Source organism: Dinoponera quadriceps, unplaced genomic scaffold (genome assembly GCF_001313825.1).
Source record: "Dinoponera quadriceps isolate SergipeBrazil2010 unplaced genomic scaffold, ASM131382v1 scaffold2723, whole genome shotgun sequence".
Classification (NCBI taxonomy): domain Eukaryota; kingdom Metazoa; phylum Arthropoda; class Insecta; order Hymenoptera; family Formicidae; genus Dinoponera; species Dinoponera quadriceps.
In genome coordinates, this window is record NW_014556868.1 from 816433 (window position 1) to 827112 (window position 10680).

A 10680-nucleotide genomic window follows, 5' to 3' on the forward strand; every position below is an offset into this window, starting at 1 on the left:
AATTTGAAAACACTTTTCTCCGTCGAATTCACCTGTAATAACTGTCATTGCCAGATGCAAAGTATACAGTACATGAACACCTTCATCGTTCAGACTGTACAGCCTACGTTCCGTTATGAAGTCGTACTCAAAATGTCGTCTATCGCAAGAACGGTCAAGGACATCGCTACGATCAACGCGAACGAAATAGATACGATTATTTTCTCTCGCTTGAATTACAACAAAGGTGAGATTTAAAAATGAATTAATTGTTGTAGCAAACATTTTCTTTCAAACTGACTCGATATATCTCGTCGTGATAAACATCGTAGGTGCTATCCTGCTTCGCATGTTACAAAATATTGTTGGCGTGAAGAATTTCCGAAAGGGGGTCGACAGATATGTGAGAAAATAGTAAGTAATTTACCATAATATTATAATTTACATAATATTATAATATTGTAATTTACCATAGTATTATAATTATATATTCTACACACCACACATTCAGATAGAATAGAAAATGACTATGAGAAAATGATCGAAAGAGTTTTTGTAGTTATTTTTTCGTCATTTTGACGTCATCATGATTTTATATTCTGCTTGAGTATGTGTGCGCGCACATGTTGCTTCAGAGACGATCGCTTACTCGGTCGTTACATCAATTAAAAAAATTTATTAAATTATTTTATATAGTTATAAATTACGAAAGGTCAGTAGTATTGCAAACGTACGTGTATTTTGTCTAATTATTTAAAGTATGCCAACCAAGTGTTATTGACATTAAATAACGCAAGTTAATTCGTATTGATGAATGAAACAATTAGAAACGTGTTGTTCGCTCTGAACTATTGTAAAGTTTACGTGTTTTTAACAACACGCAATTTTAATGATTTAGTAAGTCTAGCTCGGCCTCTGTCAACGATTTCTGGAACATAATACAAGAAGTTTGGGACAAGCCGGAAAAGAAAGGAAAAAACTATAATGTAAAAGAAATCATGGATATATGGTTAACGAGAGAAAGGTATCCAATAGTGCATTATAGGTACAACCATAGTTCTTCTACGGGGATAATTTCAATATTATGCGATGAGGGCAGCAACTGGACAATACCTATAAGATATATTCTGATACCGAATTCCAAATACCGAAGTCCCGGCTTCGGCCCAATTATATGGGCCGAATGCTCGGAAAGTCAAAAAATAAATGATATTCAAACGGGAGATCTGGTTATAATAAATCAAAACCAAGTTGGTGAGTGTTTTTTTTTTTTTACTTGTGATATAGAAAGGACACGTTTCTTGACGTGGGTGTATTAACAAAAAGTGATTAGCTTTGATCCTCTACTTGCCTCCGACAGCTCTACACATGAATTTATTCGACACTCTGTATACGTCGGGCATAGAAAGGAGAAAAGATTTACAATCGCAAAATATTTCTTAACAAATATCGTCGAAAATATCTAACAGTGATTTCATTTATTTCACAACAGGATACTACCGTGTCAATTACGACTACCAGACCTGGCGAAAGATTTCTTCTCAATTACGGTTTGACAATCTTACAGTCATTGATGTTCTCAATCGTGCTGCATTTATCGATGACGCATATTATTTCATGACGACGGGCAAACTTGAAACCTTGGTATTTTTCGATATTATCAAATTTCTGAAACGAGAGACGGATTTTGCAGTGTGGCATCCCATGTTTAACATTTTGTCGTACATGTCAAATTATTTCGAGATTTCGGAGAATAGATATGTGACGGTGAGTAGTAACGAATTTCGTTAACAATGTTATATGGTCATATGATATGGAGCACATAACAAGAATAATTATTTAAAATATCATTTAAAATATTATATGAAATTATATAAAATTATACAGGATGTCTGAAATATTTCTATCCATCACTCGTGTGAATATATATCATAATTTTTCTCGGGTGAGAATTAATGTAATTAATAAGTTTGCTAACAATATCACACATGTGTGACGAACAGATCTCTCATGACGGATCAGCGGCACATACGTGTGACAGCGATAATTCTTCTTCCTATTTCCACGTAAACTAAGTCTGTTTTTCACAATTATATAACCAAAATTACAAGGAGGTTTTCGGGGAGAGACTTTCAAATGGCATCGTGGCAGTGGACGTACTAACAATGAAGGTTAATGTTACTTAACTTAATTTTTAGCCACACATATTGAATATCTTGGGTTCACTCATTGAAAACGTGGGCTATGAAGAAAATCCTCAGGAAAATGACGCAGGGAAAGCGTTACGATTATTGGGTACAAGATGGGCTTGCAAACTCGGTTATACGGAATGTCGGAAAATCGCCAGCGCTAAATTGAATGCGCATGTTAATGATCCTGTGGCTAACCCGTAATTTTTCTTTATAATTGATATTATTCCGCATCGTTTCTGTTATGTTTCTCATAATACGCGTTTCTGAATGTTTACTTATGTTCGAGTGAAAACTGAATTTTTGCTGAAAATTCTTACTTCCTGTTACGTATGCCGTAGAGTTTCACCTTGGTGGAGAAACTGGGTATATTGCACAGGTATGGAGGCGGCAAATCTTAGCATTTGGTATCAAGTATTGAATAAAGGCATGGAGAACAAGGATTTGGAGACTTTAACGCACTTAGCTTGCTCTAAAGATGTTTCGTTGCTCTTATATTATTTGAATTTCCTCGTGTCAAACGATGTCGCAAAACAATCAATGACCGATGACGAGCGTTTCAGTATTTATCATACTATAGTAAAGAAACATGTTCAGAAGGACATAGTGCTTAGACATATCTTAAATAATTATGAAAGTATAATGTCCAGGTAATCTTTGTTCCAAAGAAATCATTAGCGGTGTGTGACTATGAGAGTGAACCGAAGTTACTAATGATAAATCTAATGTTCTAATTTTATAGTTTTGGTAAATCCGTAACGACGATATTAGGTGATGCCATTATGAATTTGAAAACTCCAGAACAATTCGACAAGGTAAATTTCATTTCTTTCAAACACTTATTTTCCTCTTACTGCACATTTCAATTATCGTTGCATATACACGTCGTATATATAAATTGCTTTAATTAATTGGAAAATGAGAAATTGTATCGTGATCAATCTTCATTGTGTTGGACCAAATCATTGACGTTAAATATCTAAATTATCTGTTTTAGATAACAGATTTCTCAAAGAGCTTCTCAAGCAATGATAGTTCAGTTAAAGCGATACAACGATTGTTAGAAGCACGAAAGATGCGAATACAGCAAATATTGGATGAGTATAATTACTTTTAAAGTTGTGAAGATTAAATTCAACACTCATTCAAACGGATCAACAAACGTCTCAACAAAATATCGAGTAGTTAAAATAATTGTCGCCATAACGTGCGTCTTAATAATGAATAATCTTTATCGCTACTTTAATTAATAAATTATATAATAAATGTTTTATAATACTACACTTTTGTATTGTATTCTGTATTATATTATATATCGGAAATTGTTATGCTTATTTAATGAGTTATATTAAAAATATTTTACAATCAAAAGACATGCATTAATATTTCTGAGAACATAAACTCCAGCTTTTAATCCAGTCGCAACTACTGCATGCACGTAATGTATATATTATTATTTTAATTAGATTAATTTAGAGATAGCTCAATATGATAATATGTATAAATTAATTAGGACAATTTTTCAAATTAAATGGTTAATATTTTAACGTTACATTAATTAAAATAAATTAATACATTAATCGACATAATTAATCTATTTGTAAAATCATGTAATTTGGATAATGCCAGTCAACGATGAGTATCAGTTAATCATATTTAATTATTTATGTCTTTCTTGATAGAAAGCTAATAAAAATATTGTCAGAGCATTCGTTTGTGAATATCAAAACGTATTTACCTTTCTTGCCTAGAGTCCATAGAATCGATGATCACGTCGCCGAAAACTAACCCGCAGTCCACTTCCGCGACGTCACTCTTTCCTTTCACGTGCAACCTACAACCAACAAAGAATTGTTGTTCTTTCAACAAAGAATAATAAATGAGAAATAACATTTAAACCGAGTATACACGTGGTCTACCGACAGAGGACATTTTTTACAATGCAATGATAATAGCTCCGTTCGATCATCTACCACTTGAGACATATAAAAACACGCCAGGTGTTGGTATTCTAGTTAATTTACAGTAAAATGTCAAGAAGATAAGACAAAACAACTTCAAATTATATCCTCCATCTGGAAAACTTGAAGCAACGTATCGGGTATAATTAATTATTATGAAAAACAATTATTTATGCAAATTCGACGCATGGGACACCGGAAAGAGTGAAAATCATTCGCAATGGTTACTCTACGTGTGTGTAGTGTAATGTGGTCGAGGTTAGGATTATATTTTTCGAAAGAACGATGAATTATTAAACAATATTTGATAATATTTTGTTCGATAATATCGGATAAGTTATTTTTACGCTCGTTAAAAGTAATATATTTATGTCGCATATCCATCGGTAATAATTGAGATCTTTTAATTTCTACATCTCAAATTGTGTAATCGATGGCGCGTTCATGTATTCTCGTACGGTTTTGCGTGTTTAATCTTTGTAAAATGCTCTTCAAGGTGCCTCCTATGATACATAACGATTATTGCTTTGTTTTCCCTTCCGGCTACTTTTTGCTTTTCAAACTTAACAGAATATTGAGATGATTATTTGTTTCCTTGCCTGAAATAAGTTACGCGTATATACATGTATAATTTGCATTGTAAAAACGTTTTGATAAATGCCACAGTCGCTGATCTGCTTATCTCTTTTTTCACATTTTATTACAAATAAAAATCAAAACTCTAGAATGACGCCGCATGTATTGCATTTCATATGTACTACTACATAGCTTTTTTAAGTAACAATTAAATTAATTAAATAATTTTGTTTATACAGATACTTGCTGCGAAGATGGATCTGTTATCATTGAAACTACTCTTTAGCACCGCCCTGATTTTTACTTCAGCGGTGGATTATGAATTTGTAGAATATGTACAACCGACGAAATTTGTAAACTGTGCAAATATTTCTAAGCAATTACCGAAGCACGTTGTACAACCAATAAGATACGACATCAAGCTTATATTAAACCCGTATAAAAATTTTATGAAAGGCGCGATGAATGTTACGATCTTCGTCAATATACCGATAAAAATCATACGTCTGAACGTTCGCGGAATAGTAACTTTTCATAACACACATATTAAATTGACAGACAAGCAGAATAATACAGTGAATAAACTAAAGTCTTCTGTATATTGTAAAGATGCGGAAGTTTTTAATCTATTGTTTCACGAATTTTTAAGTCCCGGATACCATCTGCTATATTCGGAATTCATCACTACTTTAGATAGAAATGAATCCTCCTTCTACTATTCACATTTTTGGAATAATGTTACTAATAGGTAAGTATCGATGTCGATATATTATCAATACATTGTAAGCTGGTAATCGCTACCCTGTTGGAGATTTCTATGTAGATTCTCACGGAAATCCAACGGAACTCATGTGAATACGTATAGGATGTTAAAAGTTCATGTAAGAATCTACATGGTATATCAAAATTCATGTAGTAATTCATGTGAATTGTTATCTAGGATCTGTGTTTTAACGTAAATTCCTAGGAGCGACCATGGGATTTCATATGGATTTCTTAAATGGATTCCCACGTGGTTTTTTCTCAACAGGATATTTTATTTATATTATTGATTATTGCTCATTGACAGTTTCTAGAATTGTTAGGAATCTCAACAACTGCTATAGGAGAAATTTGTTTCTCTTTTAATATGCACTTTTGAAATTTGAACTCAAAACGTATCCTTTTTATTTGAAATTTTTATGAAATCGATTCGAGAACCTTCCTAATAAGAGGTCAGAGAATTTCAAAAAATATTTCAATTGAATTCTGTTGAGTCGATTCGATGGACAAAATGTTTGCCTCATAGTCCTATTTCTAGCCGTTCTTGAGAAAATTATATAAGCAAGCAGTCGCTCTAGCTTATTTTCTACATGTACACACACGTACACTCCGACTACTTTTATATTTAGATTATACATCGACTGAAAATTTATCGTTATACCAAAAGCTTACGTCTAAAATGTGTTAGGTGGTTCTTCACAAACTTATATGAACAAAATTCGATACGAGGAATGTTTCCATGTTGGGACGAACCAGATGTAAAGTCGATCTTCAACATCACAATCAAACATCCTAAACACTACACGGCTGTTTTGAATGCGCCCATATGGAAGAAATCGGTTATTAATAATATGCAAACGACAAATTTTTATGAAACTCCCTCGATGTCTACGTATCTCTTAGGAATTGTGGTAACCGATAATATCACATGGACTTCAAACGGCATCAACTTTATGTGGTATAGAAATAATTTGCATAAGACAGTGGCATTCGCATTCGATGTGATTAAACATGTCACATTAGAAATGTCTAAAGATATGCTGTTGAATACATCGATAATTCGGAATATTAACCACATCCTACTGACGGTTACTCCAAAAAAAACCTTGAGACAACCCGGACTAGTTATTTACAGGTGTGCCACATATGTGATTAAGATATTTTCAATAAAATCGTTAAGAGCAAGAAGAATACTTAGAATGTACATCTCAAAAGATAAGTTTATCACTCATCTTGTGCATTTAGTAAATAAATGCAGAATTAAGTAAATTGTAAATACAAGAACGTGAAATCTGCAAACTCTTGACTTGTGAGAAAAGTGCAGTTTTTCCAATTTATAGGGAACAAGAAGTTACACACGATCCAGATTCAGATATATTCGGTCGACAAATTGATATTATGAGATTAATATCATTTGAAATGGCGCATCAATGGCTTGACATTCCAATGAGCCAGTGTGAGTACTACGATAAGTGGATGAACGAGATACTAGCGTCATTCTACAGCCATTATACTTCATCCCAGGTTATTTCATGCCATTGACATTATCAAAACGCAAATTGCTCGTTTTTACAATTAAAATATATTGTTCATTTCTTAAGAATTTGCAAATATACACTTTCCATTAATGGCAAAATTGTGCTCATTCGTTCTATTTATACGAGCATTTTCATCGAAATCGTGCTAAATCTGTTACAAAGAATGTTGTTTTTAGATTTGGATAGAACATAATATAATGGAACTGTTCGTAGTACGAAATCTACAGTCTGCTTTGGAGAATGACTTCAATTTAGACTTGAAACCTATTGCACAACAAGTTAACAGTAATGATGAAATTGACGAACTTTTTAAACTCTACACATATCATAAAAAAGGTGAGACTCATTAAATACAGTTAACGAATCAATTCTAAATGAATTAAAGTTAACACACTTTATATAATGTAAAACTATCGTAGGAGTCGCAATAATTCGGATGTTTTTCCATCTTATCACTCCGGAAAAGTTTCACGAGGTCGTCCGCAAATATCTACAAGGATGGTGAGCGTAAGGCAATGTAATAATCATGTAACCTCATATCGTGTCAAAATGTCTACCTATTTGAAAGTTAATTACATGCTTAGTCGTGTTATTTTTCGAGAAATTCATGTGCACTTCAATATTATCAATTATACAACATGTTTTAGAAATGCGAGCTTTTGTTGAATTAGAATCCGAATCGGTCATATTATCAATTAAACATTATATTTTTTCATTTTCATGCATATATACATAATTATGTAAGTGGAAGGCCAGTTAAATGGCATAATTTCAAAAAGTTTTCTTCCAAGAAACCTGTTGCAAAATACTGACTGTTCGGAACTATCCAATTAATATCTCCTGTTATATTGTTATTTTATCAGTTCTACGGATTTTTGGACTATCTCGGAAAGCATTTACTCTCTAAAAAACAATACTGGCAATTCAACAAAGGAAATAATGAGTACATGGTTAAATGTAAAGTACCATCCTGAGCTGTACGTCATTCGTGATTTCGGAGAGACAACAGCAAAGATCGATGGGGTATTTCGTAACATTGACACGACGGAAAATCAATGGAAAATACGTATAACTTACATTCAGCAGTCAAATCTTACTTCCTATCAAACTCCAAATGTTACTTGGCACGAGTGGCCAGGCGAGTCATTTATTTCTGACATTGATCCAGAAGATTTCATTATAGTCAACGTAGAACAAGTTGGTGAGTATACATAATTTAACTTATGGGAACCACGTTATATGTTTTATGTTGATTTTTAAGATTTATGTGATTTCATGAACATTTCTTGAAGAAAAATCGTGATGTAAAATTATGAAAGTTGCGACATTTGTAGAATATTATACAAAACATTTTGGAATAAGCAATATGCATATGAGTGCATTTTGTATAAATAATTGGTTGACCTATGTGAACATACACACACATATACAATACAATTCTCGACCATCTCGAGTAAATCGAATTAAACAATCGTCCTTATCAAAAATGCTTGTAATGTTAATCCGCATTTTGTAACGAAAGAAACTAATTGTTCAGAAATAATATTCGTTAAATGGTGTGAAAAGTTTTGCCAGTCTAACACGCTTGTTCTTTTTATGACAGGATACTATCGCGTTAATTACGACGACAGGAGCTGGTTTAGAATTTCCACATTTCTACAGTTTGACAACTATTTAAAAATACCTGTTCTTAATCGTGCTCAACTGATTAGTGATGCGTATTTTTTTACAACAAAGGGTTATTTTAGCTCCTCTATCTTCTTGAGTGTTATTAAATATTTAAAGTGGGAGAAGGATTTCATAGCATGGCACCCTATGTTCCAAATTTTTTCACATTTGTCAACTTTCTTCAAATATCCTGAGAGTACACTTATTAAGGCGAGTAGCAACCAACTTTTCTAATAAAAAATTAAGTCGCCATAATCAGCTGTTAATTCATATGCACCGTTCAAAGAGATCAAGAAGTTTTGAAAGAATGTAATGCACCATTTGCAGAACTGAAAAGGTTTTAGCAATTCATTTCCTGTTAAAAAGAAATCAAATAGAAATCCATATTGGAAATCTATATGGAATCTCATGGTTGCCTCTGGGGATTTGCGCCAAATACCCAAGTCCTAAGTAACGATCAATGTGGATTCCTATATGGATTTTCACACATCACGTGGAGATTTCTGTATGGATTTCTAATAACTTATATGGATTTGAATGAATTCCATGGATCTTCGATTTCTGTGGGAATCCACCTGGAAATTTTCAACAGGATTATATATTCGTACGGAAATGATATACTCAGAAAAGAATATTTAGTATTTGTAATTTTTTAATCGAACAGTGAAGACATTTTTGTCAAGAAAATTATATTTTTAATAAATGTTACTATAATGGTAATAACTTCACTTGCATATTGGTACTACTATTTTTTTGTTGGAACAACAAGAAGATATAATTGGAGCTGAAAATGACTGTAATTTTAGCGAGATTAATTATTTTTCTCTCAGTGTATCTTTGTAAACCGCAATGTAACAAATGCAAGAATAATATTAGGTAACGGCTTGCAGATATACTTTATGGATATTCTGAATGGAATTGTTAGAGAAGATGGATACGAATTCCAATATTATCATGATAATGTTATGTCGAAGGCACTGAGAATATTAGCGATAAAATGGGCCTGTAAAATTGACCATAAGGAGTGCAAAGAAGCCGCTGCCACTAAATTAATCACGTATTTTCAGAATCAAATGTTGAATGAGTAATTTTCTTTATATTTGCGCTGTTTACTCGTTTTTTTTTTTTAATTGATTTTTCCAGTTTCTCTTACATAATGATTGATGAAATATGTGTTTGTGAAATGAAATTAAGATCTGAGATTTCATTACAAATTTTTATTCCTTTTCACGTACGTCGTAGAATTCCGCCGTTATGGAAGGACTGGGTATTCTGTACGGGGATGATGTCAGTAAACAGGACAGTTTGGCAAAATATTCTGAATTATGCTTTAAACAACAGAGATATAGAGATTTTAGAATATTTGTCTTGTGTTGAGGATGAACAGATAATCCTATTTTATTTGGATTATATACTCAATCAAGATGTTCCAAATAAAGCGGAAGTTAATATGAAAAGCGCTTATCTTTCTCTTTTGAAGAGACATGTGAGGAAGGATGTCGTGTTCAATTTTATTTCACAAAAATATAGGGTACTGCGATTAAGGTAATCTTTTTCTCAAGAAATATATAAGCTCTATTATTATTGTGAGAAGTGGAGTACTTTTCTAATATTTAATCGGATGTTTTGCAATTTTATAGATTTTTCTTTGAACTTGACGATAGAGATCTTTTCGGTATTTTTATACTGAATGCGTTTTCCGAAGAGCAACTCGACAAGGTAAGTTTTATTTTGCCAAATTCTGTAATTATTTACTGATTTATTATATAAATTTATAATTAATTTTATACATACATATGATATATACATATGAGATTATTTCGAGTATTAAAATATGAGGAATGATGTAAAACAATGGATTATTATTAAGCCAAGCTTCATTGTATTATTTACCATTACCAATAAATATACAAATTGTCTGTTTTAGATAAAAGAGCTTGCTAAACATCATTCTGACGTTATTTTTATTCCTACACAGATTATGATTGATGATATAATTAATTACCG

General features: G+C 32.3%; 1 protein-coding gene across 3 annotated transcripts in view; it reads right to left on the reverse strand.

The window, feature by feature from the left end:
• LOC106748325 (protein sprint) overlaps positions 1-10680 on the reverse strand; it is a 165551-nt gene that overhangs the window by 82490 nt on the left and 72381 nt on the right. For all 3 annotated transcript variants that reach the window (XM_014626729.1, XM_014626730.1, XM_014626731.1), the window contains one exon: positions 3907-4002. In XM_014626729.1, coding sequence (XP_014482215.1) covers positions 3907-4002 — 96 coding nt within the window. The remainder of the gene's footprint in view (positions 1-3906; positions 4003-10680) is intronic.